Here is a 17,439-nt window from a genome sequence, read left to right as displayed (position 1 = left end):
TAGCATTGGCAAATTAATAATTTACAATATTAAAAAAAGATATCCTAGTATCATGATTTGACCAGATTTTAATCCGAAACTTCATTTTTTTAAATAAAAAATGTGTGTGTCAAGTGTCATCATATTCAAGTGGATATAGAACAAATATATTCATTTACACGGTTTTCAACATTAAACCTTTTATGAGTTCAGTGCTGTTTTAATTTACATTTTTAGTATTCAGGAGCTGATGAAGTCAAATACTTTTGTCTCTCATTTACTTTCATAATTTTGAAGATTGGCCATTTATCTTTGAAACTACTGGCAGAAATCATTCCTCCAAATTTTAAATAATGATGAAATATATTATCACCTATTGTGACAGTTTCACGATAGAAAGCAAGATGATAATCCATCAGGTACATAAGCAAGACTTTGGCCTAACAGCAACATATTATTTTAGTATTTGCATACATACCCAGATTGGAGGAGGCCCTCCCCTCGGCGGCCCTGTCCTTCAGACCCTCAGCTATAGACAGCTGCTGTTCGTGGTACTGCTTGGCCCTCTCCAAGTCCTGCATGCAGCGAGCAGCATGACCCAGCCCTGCGTAGGCTCTCATCTCAATGGACTTTTCCTCCAGCTCCTGGGCGAGCTCCAGAACATGAGTATGGTAGGACATGGCCTTGTCAAAGTTACGGTGGTAGTGGTAGGCACTGCCCAGGTTACTATAGGCCCGAGCTTCCTCTCGTTTATTTTCCAGGGCCTTGGCGATGCCCAGGTGCTGCTCGTGGCATTGGACAGCATTTTCAAAGTCTCCCATGGCGATGTAGACGGCCCCCATGTTCCCCAGCTCGCGAGCCTCAGACAGCTGATCCTTGGACTGCTTGGCCAGCAGGACACACTGCTTGTGGCTGGCGAGGGCGTTGGGATAGTCCCCAATGGCTGTATATACATGGCCCAAGCTGCTCAGCGCCATTGAAGCAGCCTATGGATAAAGAGACAGAAATATAGACAAGTAAGAAAACAGCAAGATAATAAATTGTGCGTACAATTTCAAATTATCAGCCCCATTAATTATACCCATATTCTATCATCAGTGAGGCTTTTTGTTGCTCTTGCATCACAGATTCCCCAACCACATTTAAACGTCCTTTTAGCCAGAAGTATTGTACATCAAATGGAAAAAAAGAAGAAAACAAATCCACATTCCCAAATCTCTTAGGGGGCTTACTACTCAGAGACCAACCAACAAAAACCTGATTTGATTTAGTCTTTGCCGGGCAGGGGGGGGGTAAAGTGTGATGCAGATCAGCGCAGCAGCAGGCTTGTTTTAAAGCCGTCAGTTTGCCCACTGCAATCACGCTTCATGGCGTGTCACCACCAGTGGAACAAAGACACTGCTAATCAGGGGGGGAGAGGAGAGGGGCTTAGCTTCACAGCAGAGTCGTGGGGGGCAACTAGCTGACTGACTGACTGCTGGCAAGACCTTTCAAGCTAAAAACAGAGAACAATATTCTGAATATTATCATATTGCGACGGTCCTGCCTAATAACCACATTATTTTTATTTGGCCGCACCTATAAGATTGTTGAATTTCTTTTTAAAATACGTTCACATTATCATCATTTGGATATTCTATCTTGTAATTGAATTATCTTTTTTCACCTCTACCGCACATCTGTCCGCTCTGCCTGAGGTTTCTTCTTTTCTCATAAATCGTGGGGTTTCTTTGGGAGTTTTTCCTTGTATGGTGCAATGGTCCCAGGGCGGAGGGTGTTTTATGCTCCACACACTGTAAAGCCCCTTGTGACGATGTTGCATTTGTGATATTGGACTATATAAATAAAATGTGATTGATTGATTCCATACTCTCAAGCAGTGTCCGCCTGTGATCCCTAACTACATCTACAAAAGGTGCGCTTAAGCAGTAAGATGGAGAGGTTTCTCAAGAGGCAGTCTTGACCCCCTATGTGACAAATTCACTGCAGGATTTTTGACTGTTTATACAGAGGGTAAACAGCTGGGATTGGGGTCAGCTGTTTTTGTGTGAGCAGATGTTCAATTAATCACGCAGGGCCAGCTAATAAAGCATCTCTTTCCTGAGGTCCCGCTTTGCATCCTGCAGCAAGGAAGGGGGTTGGATGAAGGCCAGCAGAGAGGACAGACGGCCTGACAGTGAAGGCCACACTGTTGCCCATTTTGACCAGGTTCATCTTGGGGGCGTTTAGAGCCAGAAACTAAAAAGTCAAAAGTGAGCTGCAGTAAAGGACTGACTTTCCAATGTCCCTCCAGCTGTAAGTTGTTTATGAAAGTAGATTTCAAAGCCATATGTTGCAAAACAGGCCACTGATACTTGCATTGGGCTTTAGAGCGTCAGGAGTGCTGGCAACCTAAATGCTCAGTTTACATAGTTATTATTTCATATATGCATCAAGATAGGCAAATAATGAAACTCATTGGTTGTAAAGATGCTTTTCTTTAAATCATTTTTTCGAAACTCACACCCCACCTATACCTATCCTTCCCTCATTTCCCATAGCTACTGATGCCTGGAACCAATTACCTGCTGACATAAGGACTTCCAGCAGTTTGCTCAAGTTTAAAGACTCGACAAGGCATTATACAGGCCCAGGGAGGCAATTACCCTCCGTCACAACTGTTGCTGTTTCATGTTCGCAGATAGCCTATCTAGGGCTGCTCAATTACATGTGCCTTTTGAAGCTTCGCTCCATCTCTCCGACTCAAACTTCCACTTTTCAGCCAAAAAAAACTAGAGGATTCCTCGTCTCAGTCTGTCTTCAACCGAATGCAGTGGGAGACAGGAGGAGGGAAAGCCAGAGAGGGAGGCGCAATCTTTCTCCAGTTGAGATGAGTTGCTCCTGTGATCAGTGTCCCTCTAAAGTGAGCCTGCAACGCTGCATTTTCTCCTCAGATGGAAGCCAAGATAATGAGGAGCCAGCCCTGCTAGTCACAGAGGATGCACTGTGTTTGGCTCAGGGACAGAGACTGGGACCATATCTCTATCGCTTCTGACTGCAGCCCTCTCCCACCACTGCTCATTTCGACTCCCCACAATGACGCAAAATAACATTCTGTCTGGGAGAAAATAATTGCCCGAAATACATAATTTCTGCCAAATTGACTTCATTCTAATTTGATTCCATTTCTTTCCTGCACTTATCTGTCCTCCCTCCCTGTTCTGGCTCTCTCTCCCCCACTTCTCTCAATCCGTCTGCAGAGTCAGATCTGACTGTGTTTACAGAGTCCAGCCCTTCTCCGGATGTGTGCTGATTTGATTAATCCTAGCGCCGTGCTTTATAAACTGTTGATAAACTGCTGGCTCTTATCAGCAAACACATTTTGCACCAAGGGTCTCCTAATGAAAGGTAAACTAGTTCTGCCCGGGAGAAACGAGAAAGGGAGAATGGAGGCGTCAGGGGAGGGTTGAGATGACATATTAATCAGAAATGCTTGGCTCCAGCATCATTATTCTATTTATTTCCTCTGACAAGGACAGTGGTTTAGGATTCCTCACTGATTCTCCTCTGTCAGCCCCCTCTGCTAAGTGTGTTTATGTTCTGCAGCACATCAGAGAAATGGCTGCTTTCATAGAACATGCGAGAGGTAATGCATTGTACTTAGCATAATTAGCCCCTTATGTCATGCAGCAGAACCGCTCTTGATGGCTGGGCTTGGTGCACGATCTGTTTCCCTGGTGTGTTTTATCTCATACTCTGGAACAGCACACTTCTGCCCACCACTCCACTGCTGTGTTTGAGTTATGGTCCTGCTTCGCCTTGCCTTTGAAAATCCTCTTTTTTTTAACCTATGAGCTCTCATATACTCAAAGCAAATAATCATCACCGGCTGGCAGAGCTTATGGGACAAGCACGGTTGTCATGGAGATGTAAATAGTTGGATCAATGCCGACCACGCCTCGTAGAAGCTCATACACACTTTTACAAGGCCTTTGTGGAATCTCCGAGACAGTGGACAGAAATAAACCAATAAAGCAACGCTCTGACATCAACCACTTTCATTAAAAGATATTAGTCTTTTGTTTCTTTGATGGACTACATGTCATTAGATATGATTGACATGGTTTTACCAATTATACTTGAACAGACATCACCAAGGTACAACTGGTTTGTTGGTAAGAATTTTGTCATGACATACAAAATATTTGTCTATTTCAAAAACATTGAGGGCGAGAAAGACAAAATAAAAAAAACTGAGATTGAGAGGGACTAGCAGGGCAAGGAGGTGTAAGGTGTTAAAGAGCCCACCGTTTGTCCTGCAGGAGGGCAGGGCAGCCACTACTTCAGTAAAGTGCTGTTAATGGGATTATATGGCAGAGGAGAGGAGTCGCTCTCTCTTGACAAGAGGGGATGGGTTTGATTCTATTACCACAAAGGTGGGAACAACCCCTTCTTGCACTGTACCAATACAGATGTTAGGCAATTTGCCTAGGAACAACATTGCTAGCACAAAAGCAGACACATGCACTAACTGCATTCACTGGAATATAGAAACATGACGTTATCTTTCCAAGTAATGCCTTAATTGGCATGTTTAACAAGACAAATAATCAAGATGCAAAGCATGAAATAATTTAAATTAAGTTATAAATCGCTTAGTCACTAAAAATTTCAGAAAATATAGAAAAATGCAGAATGCTACTTCCAAGGGATAGGAAGATGACAAGATGACATGTCTATTTATCATCTTGTCAGACCTCCTGTCTGCAATGGTAAATAAATTCACTTAGCAGTAGCATGGACAAAACCTTAATTTTACGAAGCTGGAACCAGCTAATTCTTGCTTGATAGATTACTAAACCTAACATTTTAGACCAATTATCCAAATGTTTTTTTTTTGACAATTCACTAATGAATAAGCCAATGATTTCTGCATTCAAATCTGACTAACTTTACCAAATATGTGTGTCCAAAAGCCACACAGCGCAGTTATTTAATGATAGGGATGAAGATCAGAGAAACAACCAAGCTACTCTTTGATACCAATCACTTCAAAAAGATGACTCATGTGACAAATAACAAATACTTCAGAAACACAACAGACAAATTGTCCATGTATTCAAGCTTGCGCACGCACGTACGCACACACAAACAAACAGCTGTCTAATTAAAGGCAGTGCAGAGGGAAGGTGAGGAGGACCATGCTCCAGTGTTTCCCTTAACGAGCTGGGCTCCAGCAGCAACAGGAGCTGGCAGGCAGGGAACACAACTGCACTCTGGGAGGAGCGGGGCGTGGGGGGGAGCAGGAGGGGCTCAGATAAAAGGCTACGGGAGAGATTGTGTTTGAAGGATGAGAGAAGAGAATGCTGGAGACATCCCCTGGGCGAGGATGTCTTTAGATCTGATTTCACCTGCGGAGATGCATTTTGACAAAAAAGGAAACATCTCAACTGTAATAAACTGAGAGACGGAACAGACCCATCGGAGAGTTGCTCAAAGAAGCTTGAAATGTGCTTTCTTCATGGGGCATGTTCTCGTGAGTGCATGTGCAAAGAAACATGTATGTGCATGTGTGCATAAATTAGAGATAAAGGTGGGAGTGAGAAATAGAGGAGGCATTATGGGTTGTATGTGTACAGGATGGGGGCAGGGATGGATATGATCAAATATTCAGCTGGTTTTACGCGTGTATGCTCCATTCTCTTCCCCCGCTCAGTGTTGGCGCGCAGATATGGATCCTATGGGAGCCACCACTAGATCAGCCAAATGACTGCCTCTCTGCCATATCAAAACCTTCTGCTATTTTAACCAGGCAAACGCTGTGCTCTGTCAAGGGAGGGCAGGTACAGCTGGGCCTGATTGCTCTCTTTCATTCACACTCAACAGCATACAGTACATGCACACACACAGACAGATCCAGCAGTCCACTGTGGCTGATAAGACCGGCAAAAACACAGGCAAAGTTAAATTAATCTTCAAATCCTCTAGAGCCAAATTGCAGACCCTTTTCTTTTTACCTTTCCACATTTTTAAATGATTTAAAAAGCCATAACTGTGTTGTTTTCAGAATCAAAATCAATACAAAACAGGCAGTGTCCTTCAGTTATATTGGAAAGCCTGCTAATGAATGATTTTTTTGTATATACCAGGCTGTTAACCAATTCCCCTAACCAAATTTTAGAGCTGATCTGATTTATTAACAGTGTTGTGGTACCAGTGGAACCACTTGTTTCTCTGTGACCTGTGTGACCTCCAGTTTGTAGATAAATGACGCCAGAAGGCCTGTAGCTTGGTAATTCCTTTAGCCTTCACAGGACATGTCCACCAAGGATTGATTGTCACTAAAGGTCAAGTTACGGGTAAGGGCACTCGTGACAGCTACTGCGCTCTCTGTCTGACTATCTGCTGCTCAAACGGTCACACACTCACACGCTCGCACATACTGTACACTGAGGAACACGCACATAAACACACCAACACCCAAACAGCATAACAAGAAGCAAGATAGAGACGAGCTGCAGTGCAGGCAATGTGATTGTTAGTGAAACAACATATTTCTTTCCTGAGCTGTGGGTAGTCTGTGCAGTGGTGCCAGGCAAATGGTGGATCATTTGTGGTTACCCCAGAGACCCAGGATACATTCTCTCACACATACTTAAACAGAGACACACAAAGTATTACACAAATATAGAAAATGTATCCCAGAGCTTTGTGGTGTGAGTGTGTGTGTGTGTGTGTGTGTGTGTGTGTGTGTGTGTGTGTGTGTGTGTGTGTGTGTGTGTGTGTGTGTGTGTGTGTGTGTGTGTGTGTGTGGCCACATTTTTGTATTTGCTTGTATTTGTGCTCTTACACTACTAGGGCATGTATGCTTGTGTGTTTGTTCGCGGCTATATTGTGAGAGTTGGTGGCGAACAGGCAGCCAAGAGGAAGAAACACACGAGGCCCCAAATGAAATTGGATCTGACAGTCTCCATTTGTGTTGGTGGAAAACTTGACGGTTCCTTTCGAGTAGTGTGGGGGGTTTGATATTTCAAGCGTCCTCTCTTTGACAATACGGTAGACAAAACAAGGTATATAAAAACGGCTACATTTTACGTGAGGAAAAGAGAGAAAGCTAAGGCTCCACCTTTCCAGCCCCCACAGCCCCAACCTAAGTCCCAGTGCCTGTCCCCTGTGACAGGATGTCGGCATTGTTCAAATGCACAAACAGCCCTCCTGCCTTCTGATATAAACACATGAATCTTAAGTCTGGTTGAGGAGGAAATTGAAGAGGTGGTACACAGGGGAAGCGGGGCACTGTGAATGAATCTTAATGTACTCTAAATCAGAGCAAAGCCTTGAAGGGCTGCTGTTTATTTCTGTACTGAAGTCAAATCTCCACAGGCATAGCTGTGTGAGGCCTGCTGGTGAAGGGAATCAATTCTTCTGAGACCTTGTGGGGACAGAAGGGGAAATCACAGTGTTGTTTGAAAGTCATTGCAGGAGGGGTTTGAGGTAAACATCAAGGTTTGCCACTTTGCAAGGCCTCAAGCTAGGGAGAAATGCATAATGCTGTGAAGAGTGGATAAGTCCTTCTGTAAAAACACTTCTACAGTAGGGGTTAGGAGAGTTTAAGGTGACATGATCAGAAATGGCTGTGTCTGATCCGAATCACATTACTTGTTGACAACAGCAAAGCATGGGTGGCAAATGCATGGCCAAAGTGGTTAAGGGTGTGAATATTGATTACTCCTGATTAGCGGGTGGCAACTTCTATGGTAGCCTCTGCCTCTGTATGAATTAGTATTAGTGGGGGAATGCTGAATTGTTTAAGGGCTTTGAGGATTGGCAACGACTAGAAAAGTGATATATAAATGCATTACATTTACAGCAAAAACTATAGAGATCTCAAAGTCTATCCATTATTAGCTAATTAGCTGCTGTTATGGCTTCCTGCCGGGTCTAAGGACACAGTGCCAAATATAGCATGGCTTGCAGGCCCCCTCTTGCGTCTGATAGCATTCCAGCAGGAGGCCGGGCAGTCACTCCAAGGACGCAGGAGTCCAGGGTTATTCAAGGGCATTTTGGCGGCCCGGGGATGGGAGGCGTTGTCCCTGACAGCCCACACTACTGGACAAATCAGGCCTGACATGCACATAGTGTAACCTTTTTCAGTGGTACACGAAACATTCAATTTCTAAAGTGGCAGAGGAGAGAGGAGAGAGGAGAGGAGAGATAAGAGAATAAGGTTAAGGTCTGAGGACCAAGATCAATATGAGCTGACCAGAGCTCTTGCCTTGCAGGAGCCTGAACACAATGAGAGAAATGAAGAGTGACAACCAAATGTCCAGCCTCTCAGCACCTCGGCGTTCTCTTTGAGAAAGAGCTGAGAGCAGAAAGAGCTTTTGTGCCGCTCTCCTCTAATCCATGTGCAACAGCAGGTAACTCATGCCTAATGGGTTTAGACCAAATCAGATCTCTGTGAAATAGAAGGATGCATGGCTGCTTTCAATTGCTTTGTTTTTTAAGGATTTTTCTTTTGCTTCCTTTTTTCATAAAACTACTGTGAAAAATATGTTTTAATGTTGAAATAAGCAAAGAGAAACCGTTGGTAATAAGATGTATTGGCAGGATATATTGTTTCATGAAACTGTGCCACTTTCTGAGGGTTTTTTTTATATTTAAAAAATCAAATGTCCTGATCTACAGTCAGTGTGTGTAGTTTTGGAGTGGTGAAAAGAATATTGACTTATTCCCACCTCCTGTCATGTCAATATCGGGTCAACAGCGCTGAAACAGAGGTTACAGAGGGGACTATCACAGGACAGAAGGCTCTCAGTGTATCTGATTTATTCATGTGTAAGAAACAGTTCTATGAGTAAACTGGATAGGGACAGCTTCAATGTCCTCACAACATCTAATCCCAACAAGATATTTGACATAAAACATTGATGTTTTGGTACTGGTAGTGACTAAATATATTAGAAAAACAATCTTGCCAAAAATCTGATTCAAATTAGGTGTGAGAACAACTAGTCATTGTTTTGTGACATTAAACACACACAAACCATGTGACCACAGTTTTGGCTAACGTTGAGCTGGTAGCTAGCTAGCTAAAGACTTCAAGAATACCGCCTACGAGGAAGCTATCAACTAGTAAGATATCAAAGATGCTATAATAGGGGCTTCAGAATAGAGTTCAGCATTCGGTTATTATTTTCTTTGAGATCCTGTCTTTGAATGATCTGAATAAGACAACAGAATAGAAGAGGAAGGGGATCAGAGAGGAGAGCTAGCCAGCGCTACAGTACTGTTTCCTGTTTCAACAGCAGCTATGAAAGTTGACAGCTTGTCCATGGCTTTAACCTTGCAAAAGTAATTTTTACATTCAGGAGCAATAGAACAGTGGCTTCTTTTTTCTTTTCTTCTGGCCTTTGGTTCCTCAGACAAAGTATCTCTTCTGTTCTATTGAACTCAGCCAAGCCAACCAACACTGAGACATAACAGGCTATAGTACTGAAAGAGGGCAGTGTCTTTGCCACAACATGGCGAAACAGAGGTTCTTTTTTTTCTTTCAAATTATTAAATGTGTTATCCTTTTAGATAGTTGTTGCTTGAACTAGTAATCCTTTAAGTAAATGGCAGAGAATGATTCAAGAGAAAATCTAATGTTGTCCTGTTTAAATTAAAATTAACTTTTTTAAGGTTAAATTAGATTTTAACTTTTAAGCTGTGTTGCAACACTGATGTTGATCAAATTCAATAATGACAAATAGCCATAGAAAGGGCCATGTTGATCGATCAAGGTATACAGTACCTAATGTAATATATACACTATCAAGTGAAGCTCAATGTTCCCTTCTGTTCAATCTTTTATACAAAAAGGTCAACATGTGTAAAATAAATAAAGAACATAGCCTAACCCCCCCTCCTCGTCAAAACAACATCCCCTCTCTAACCTGTAATAACCAGTCTTGTCATCATGCTCTGACGTGCTGGGTGAATAAATCTGCAATGACATGCAGCTGAGAGAGCGAAAGGACCTCGTTCTACCTCCAGCCCGGCACACAAACCATTTAAATCCCTTCCTCCCTCTGTGCTTTTATTCCCCAAATGTAATTACAAGCCTGGTGTAGGTGGCTACTGTGGCCTGGGAACACAGCATCAACACCAGCAGTTGGTGGGATCAAAAGACTGGGCTGTCCCTCCAAAGCACCTCCGCACCTCACTGCTCTGTAGACTGCGGCTGCTCCAGGCCACACCAGACTAACCCCATGCTTTCAGCACCACTGGGTCCTTCGCTTTAGCCCCAGGCGGACAGAACTGGACCTACTGATAAAGACTAAAAAGAGGATCTCACTACTGGGCTGTATTATCACATCTGCACACATACACACCGGCATGTGTGTGCACACACTACCTCCCACTGTGACAGAGATTTAGGACCATGACGATGGTAAGCTCCCTTAGTGCAGCATGATGGAAACCAAATCCCAGCAACATTCCTTTCCATGTCCCATGTAAGACACATTTGCCTCCTGGGGGGACTGTGTCCCTTCTTTAAATGTGTGCGTAAAGGGAGAAGGATCAAAACCAGAATTTCCTAATTATTTTCCTTAAGTCCAACATTTCCCAGGACGGTACAGCTGATCTCCACTGATGCCATTCATTTGCATGTGATGTGGGCTACTGAGGAGCTGGCAGCCAGAAAGATAAAGATGGTGGCATATGAGACCCCATTTACACGGGAGCGCAAACGGACCAAATTCGTTATCAAAAAAGGGTTTCCGTTCACACACATTCGGCTCATTTAACGTGTCCGTTCACACGAGACCACTGGAAACGCTGTAGTACATATGCCGGGCCTGTAAGTGGCGCTGTACTTCTGCCACAAAATACACCAAAAGCAGCGAAGAAGCCCCCCGAGCATGGTTGCCATGGTTGCCCTTCTGTTTATGCCCCGCGGTGGATTTGGCAACATGTAGTTCTCCATGTCCACTTGTTGCTGATGGTTGTGGTAGAGGAGCTGTACATGTTGCACTAACATCTGTAGCATGCCACAGCAGTTAGCAGCAGAGGTGGGGAGAGGCGGGGCTATGGCTTCATCGTTATCAGGAAATAATCGTATAACGTACACACGGAGCCGTTTGGCCCCCCCAGAGCGTTCCGTTTGCAGATCTATCCACCTTGGGACCCGTTTTTTTAATGGACCCTTCCACTTGACAAAAAACATTAAAAGAAAAAAAGGCAATGTGTATTATAGTGATGAAACCAAGGACACATATTAGCTGATTCTGCATCTCCCCTTGGCTTTACTGCATTTTGTAGCCAGTTTAAGCTCATTGTTTTGCATCCGACTTTACCGGTTGGCTTCACCTTCTATCGTTGTTTGCACTAAATGACAGACAATTTTAGGGATTAGCTGGTTAACATATTGATGCTTTTACCTGCTAAAAAGCCACATATTTCCTTCCGGAGTTGGTAGAAACCGACAGCAGAGCTACTCACAAATGAATTTACACAATTAAAAAAAGAAAATAAATTGTGAAGCATTTAAACTCTGTATGTTAATTTAACAAAATGTACTAAATTGCAATTTTGGTAAAGTACAATTACAGAATTCCTGTTTATCAAACACTGGTAGTACTCCAATTAATACATTTTGAAGATGCTCGTTATCGGTCGAAGCTTGCGATCACAAGGCTGATTATTTATTTATAATTGTTATTCACTAAACCAACATCACAGAAGCCCAATACACCAACATGGCTTAGTTACTTAATATATTTTTGTTGGATGGATAGATTCAAATTTCTGCTGAGGATATGCTGTTTTTAAGACCATATACAAACCTTTCTTTGTATTAAAAATGTTTAAATATCTGCGTTATATATCAGCCACACTGCTATTTGAATATACAAGACTTATTTTCACTGTGTGTGAGTAACAATACTAAGCACTGGTGGCAGCTCTATGGTCTCAAAGGAAGGCTGAAATGATTAGAAATCTCGGGAGGAAAATAACTAAACTAGCGAGAGCCCTGCTCACAAAAAATTACCCGTTTGATTCTTTTCGAACCCTTTTTCTGTCCCTCATCATTTTCATACAGTCCCTTAATAGTAGCAACATGACAACAGTAATTAGGATCTGAAACTTAAGTTTCACTTTCTTGGATCCAAAATATGTCACACTGCACCTCATTTACATTGAGAGAATCTCTTCCTCAACACTGTGTGTGTGAGCGATGTCCCATCATGACGGCATTAAAGAGACAGTGTGACAGGAGGTCGGGAAACAAAAAGCTTCCTGTCCGGTGTTTCCCTTCAGCTTCATTAAAGCTGTCTGCCAGACTGCGGGTAATGTTTTTGTGCTCCTCGGTTTTGATCATGGCAACTTTTATCTCGGCTTCACTAAACCTCTGATATTCACATTACCTGTCTATGGTCCAGCTGAATCAAATGTGCTTCTTTTAAGACAGGAATAGAGTCAGAACGACAAACAGCAAAACAGTTATTCACAGTGGAGTTTCATAAAGAGGCTGCTCTCTTTTCTTAATTATATCCATGACCCGTGTGCAATTAAAGAAGACACCTTTTGGCTATTTATTTCGTTCAAAGGGAACACAGAGGGAGGGAGACAACCCTAATTGTCTCATTAATTACTCTCCGCATGAAATAATGACCAAAACCAAGGTATCCACAGTTCTTTTGTAACTCACAAAAGAAAGGCAAGGGTGGGGGTGGCAGCGAAATAACACATGCTTCAACCTCTTTTCACAAATAGGCATTATGTTGGAAGAGAGGGAGACAATGAAAAAGAGGGCAGGGGGGAACAGGGGTGGGAGGGAGAAAAAAAAAAGAAGGTTAAAATGAAATTGAAAGAGTAAAAGAAAAGTCTGTGTAGACTAAAAATGATAAGAGTGAATCAAAAAGAGAGGAAATAGAGACAGAAGGAGAAAAGATTGGCTGTGAGGTAACATGGTGTTTGTCCAGGCCTTTTTGGAGCTTGCCCAGTTCTCTCTCGCTCCCATTGAAAGTGGTAAATAGGCTGTTTTAACACACTGTTCAGACGCTGAGACACAGCACAACAACAAACCAAATCAACGGTGAATTAAAGACTCCTCTGGGAAGCCATCGAGTAACATCAGAGGAGGCCTTTGGAGAGACGGATCAACCAATTAACGATTCTGAGAGGTCCAGGATTCTCACGCCGGCTCTGTTTCCATACCCGCTGTATGTGGTGGGTGGTATTAGATAAATAAAAGCTGGAAATGTATCTTGTTTGCATGCTATTGTTTACTGTCACCATAGGGAGCTAGTGATACTCTATTAGCCTGAATATGTCTGTTATAGAGACAGAAGCAGCCTAAGAAATGCAAACTTTCAAAACCAACCCCATTAATATTTGCATCTTGAGACCTCAGCTGTGCAAGCGTGTTGTTCATTTATGTCATGTCTCACACTTGAAGAGACCACACACACTCGCACACACATTCTGCGCTCTTCTTCCGTCTAAACTGGGCCCAGTTATCCTGCAGCTGGGCTGGTAAATAGGATAATGCGGGAGCACTTCAGAGGGCAGCGTCTCACTGCCCTCTGTCCGTGCCCGGCCATGTTGGAGCCACGCCTAAGTGAGTGCACAGCTCCAAGGCCTGTACTGATATAAATCTGCACGGCAAAGCAACTGTGTGGCAACGCTTATTTAGTTTGCCAGCTGTAGCCGCTGAACCCGAAGGAATGAGGCTTCTCTTTGCCTCTGAAAGTAAATGAGAACGCTTCAAATGCCCAAACCGAAAATTGTATTTGGTATGTATTTTCTTCCCTCCCCTCCTTCTCCGCTCGCACACTTGACTGTTCCGTCGTCAGAGGCCCTCCATCTTGTCAGAATGAGGTGAACTAATGGGCCGTGGCTGAACAGCCCGAGCTCAGAGGCTATCAGTTCCCCCTGGAAGGCCAGGAAGGCAAAGGAGGGAGGAGGAGGAGGAGGAGGAGGAGGAGGAAGAGGAGAAGAAAGGAGAAAGGAGAGGTCCTTCTTCATCTTTGGCTACAATATTTCAGCTTTCCCTCAGATAAATCATCGCAGAAATCAAAAGGAATGGTTTAGTTTCTAGTACGATGTCCCCATTTCTTCTGCTCACATATTATTCACATGTTTGCTATAGCTAAAAGAAAGATTGGTAATTTACTCAATTTGATCACAGATCTTCATTAGGCTGTCCTCTTTACCCTGATGCTCCCCACATCCTTTGTTCTTTTAGTCATGCTACTGTAGCAGAGGGGCTCTTTAGATGACAGTGTCAGGCCTTTTGGCCAGTCTGTTGCTCCACCACAAAAATATCTTCACCACAATTTGATGGATTGCACTGATATTTGGGCAATACTAGGCATGATATTTTGGAATCATTCATTCATCTGGTTGACCAAATTCACAGCCAAGGGAATCATCAGGTCAATGTCTGACAGTTTAAACCAAAATACCTACCTAGCATTAGCATGTTGGCATGGTCAACAAGTCAAACAATACTTGTTTTCAGTTGTTAATTGTGAACATTCCTGCGATTTGGAAGCTATTGTTGCCTATCAAACTATCTGCTAGCTTTTTTTTTCACTTTACAATTGTGTTAAGTATTTTTCTTCCCAGAAAAAGCGTAACTGCTGTCCCTTCCTACGTCATTAGACACGTCCGTGTCCTATGTTCCAAACTCTACTTTTTGACTAATAAGAGTACACCATCCGGGTTCGAAAAGTGCACTGTATTTTGCCATACTTTGTGAACACACTTATGAATACAAATATTAGGGCAGGCACAGAAGTACGGAAATAGAGCACACATTTGTGTTGTTGCTGTACATGTTCATATATTTAATAATTTAACCTTCTATCTCTGTGCGTAAGATGATTAACCCCTATGACATGTGGTCATAGATGTTAATACATTCCAGCGTTGCCCCAAAGACCTGTATGTCAGTCAACCATTCGCTAGTCAGGAGTCTAATTAGTAAAAAGAAAAAAGCAATTTAACCTTATCTTTTAATCTAATCATCGGCTATCCGACACTTGTAAGGTCGCATGAGACGACCTTATCGTTGATTGTGAGAGTGCGATAGGAGCTGAAGCCGTGGAAAAATAAGACATTTCACAAAATAAATGATTACAGTCTTTAGGTATGGAGGCTATATAATAATGGTTGGCCGACTTTCACTGGTGACAAAAGGTAACACAGCAGGAATATTCAGAGCAGCTCTGCTAGGCCAGGTTGTGACAGTTGTGTCCCATTCCATAAGCTGGGGGGCGTTTTGTAACAAAGATGACCAGCGCGAGGTGCCAAAGCCGGTCTGTCGAGCAAACGTTCCACCAGCCCAGGGCCATGCCAGCCTTGGCCAGGAAGAGATGTAGATGGTGCAGGGGAAGGGAGGGGGCCGTCCCCGCTCCTCAGCAGTCACCGCAAACCAGAAAGCACAGACTGCACCTTCCGTCGGGACCACAGTGAATGGAGGTGTAATTGGCCATATCCAGTGATAGATGGCTGTTCAACCTTTGTTACTCATCGGTGGCAGGATGCGCGGGGGCCTGTCTCACAATATGAGGTTGATTGCGCAGTCTATTAAACACCGGTCTCAGGAAGAAACGTGACTCGCAAGAATGCTGGGGCTTAGAAAAGCACCTCAAGTACTCTATGATCTGATTTAAAAATCAACGTGTGATTGCCCATTATAGTTCTGAGACAGTAAACATGATTGAAAATCTGATCATACTTTAGGAATCGTTTCCATCCATCGAGAAACTGGGAAGATTAAAATCAGTATAATTGTTGCAAATTACAACCCTTTGTCTCTGCAGCATAAATCTAAATTATGGTTTTTATTGCGAGCAAATTAGCACGTCAAGAACTGAAAGGAAAAAAAACACTCGTGATTTTTGATCATGAAGCCGATTAACGATGTGACTGGTTGAGTGTTTATTTAATTACTTGCACCAAGGGTTATAGGAATCTTTCTGACAAACTGAAGATAGCATGGTTTCTCTTCATGAAAAAGATTTAGAACACATCTCATGCCTTTGCACTGAAGCTGCACGGCAAGATGTATGTTTCTGCATGATGCCCAGGGGGTCTGGTTCGCCTTGTGAAGGTATACACTCCTGAAAAATCAATGGCTTGCATGATTGATATCTTCAATGTTAAGGAAGAGAGTGTTTCCATACATCAGGTTTTCTCAAAGCATTCCTGTTTTTGTTCAATAATCCGGCGACAGGGCAAATAATCTGACGCAAGCAGGAAACAAACGTCTAAAGAGATGATTTGTGAAATGCCGGCAGACGAAGACAAAGACAGCGGCGGGTTAACAAATGCAGAAATGAAATTGACTTCCCTCAAGGAAGTTTCCGTTTGCACTTGAGAGAGGTAGCACTAAAATGAACAAATTAATAAATAAAGGGTGGCTTTTGTCAAGGGCTTTTGACATCCTCCAACTGTAAGAGTAGCTGGAGAAACGAGTGATGCTCGTTAACTCTGACCCAAATCATAAGAGACTGGGAGCTGTTAGAACACAGAGCAGATTGGGGAATCTGGGTGACCTAGATAGCATTGGTTTTGACAAGCCGCCGTACATCACATTAAATCGCTCCTCCGTCTAACACAATGAGGCATATCTCTCTCATTGGTAATGAAAATTACATTCTGATATGGTTCATTGTGACATGGAAAATACCTCTTCCATCTGTGGCACTTCGAGGTTCTGTCAGAGGCGCACTTATGGGAAGATTGCACCCTTTTGCCCGTACCCGGGTGAAATGATCTGCCTCATAAGTACACATGAGAGGTGACACATGGTCTAGACCAGGGCTATTCAACTACACATTCAGTTGGGCCAGATTTTATAACTACAAAATTCAGCTGGGCCAAACATTCAGCGGCCTGTAAAAAGCGGGTAGTGACACATTTTAAACAAACACATATTACTGCGATGAAAAACATGCAATTTTTATTCATTGTTCATCTAACAAAGGTACGTCAAAAAGTGCATAAAAACACAACAAATTAGCATTAATTTAACAGAATCTGAAAAAAAAGTGCACAGTTGTAGCATTACATTTTTTTTGCTTTAGAAGTCAAATATTCAGGTTATTTTTTTTTAACCAGGCACATCACAAAGTGCATTTACTGAATACAATAATAGCAGTCTTAATACATTTCCTGACATACAAAAAAAACAGCTAAAGAGCTCCAATGCAACACAAAGAGGTAGTACTGTAGCAATACTATTTTTTCACTTTTCAAGTAATAACAAAAAAATCATACGTTNTAAAAAAGTCGTAGCATTAATTTTTTTTGCTTTAGAAGTCAAATATTCAGGTTATTTTTTTTGAACCAGGCACATCACAAAGTGCATTTACTGAATACAATAATAGCAGTCTTAATAAATGTCCTCACATACAAAAAAAACAGCTAAAGAGCTCCAATGCAACACAAAGAGGTAGTACTGTAGCAATACTATTTTTTCAC

The 17,439-nt window shown here is 42.6% G+C and overlaps 2 protein-coding genes across 4 annotated transcripts in view; one reads left to right on the top strand and one right to left on the bottom strand.

Annotated features, from left to right (window-relative positions):
- The window catches only part of LOC104952328 (tetratricopeptide repeat protein 28), a 61,529-nt gene extending 59,336 nt beyond the window's left edge, over positions 1 to 2,193 (bottom strand). Inside the window, exons 1-2 of the mRNA XM_010779139.1 lie at positions 2,155 to 2,193; positions 458 to 965 (exon numbers count right to left, since the gene is read on the bottom strand). Coding sequence (XP_010777441.1) covers positions 458 to 965; positions 2,155 to 2,193 — 547 coding nt within the window. The remainder of the gene's footprint in view (positions 1 to 457; positions 966 to 2,154) is intronic.
- LOC104952321 (disabled homolog 1-like) overlaps positions 1 to 17,439 on the top strand; it is a 90,850-nt gene that overhangs the window by 25,318 nt on the left and 48,093 nt on the right. The window lies entirely within an intron of this gene.

The sequence above is a fragment of the Notothenia coriiceps genome, unplaced genomic scaffold, assembly GCF_000735185.1.
Source record: "Notothenia coriiceps isolate Sejong01 unplaced genomic scaffold, NC01 NC01_scaffold00019799, whole genome shotgun sequence".
Taxonomy (NCBI): Eukaryota; Metazoa; Chordata; class Actinopteri; order Perciformes; family Nototheniidae; genus Notothenia; species Notothenia coriiceps.
Note: the sequence above shows the minus strand (reverse complement) of the source record. Positions and strands in the feature narration are given on the sequence as shown.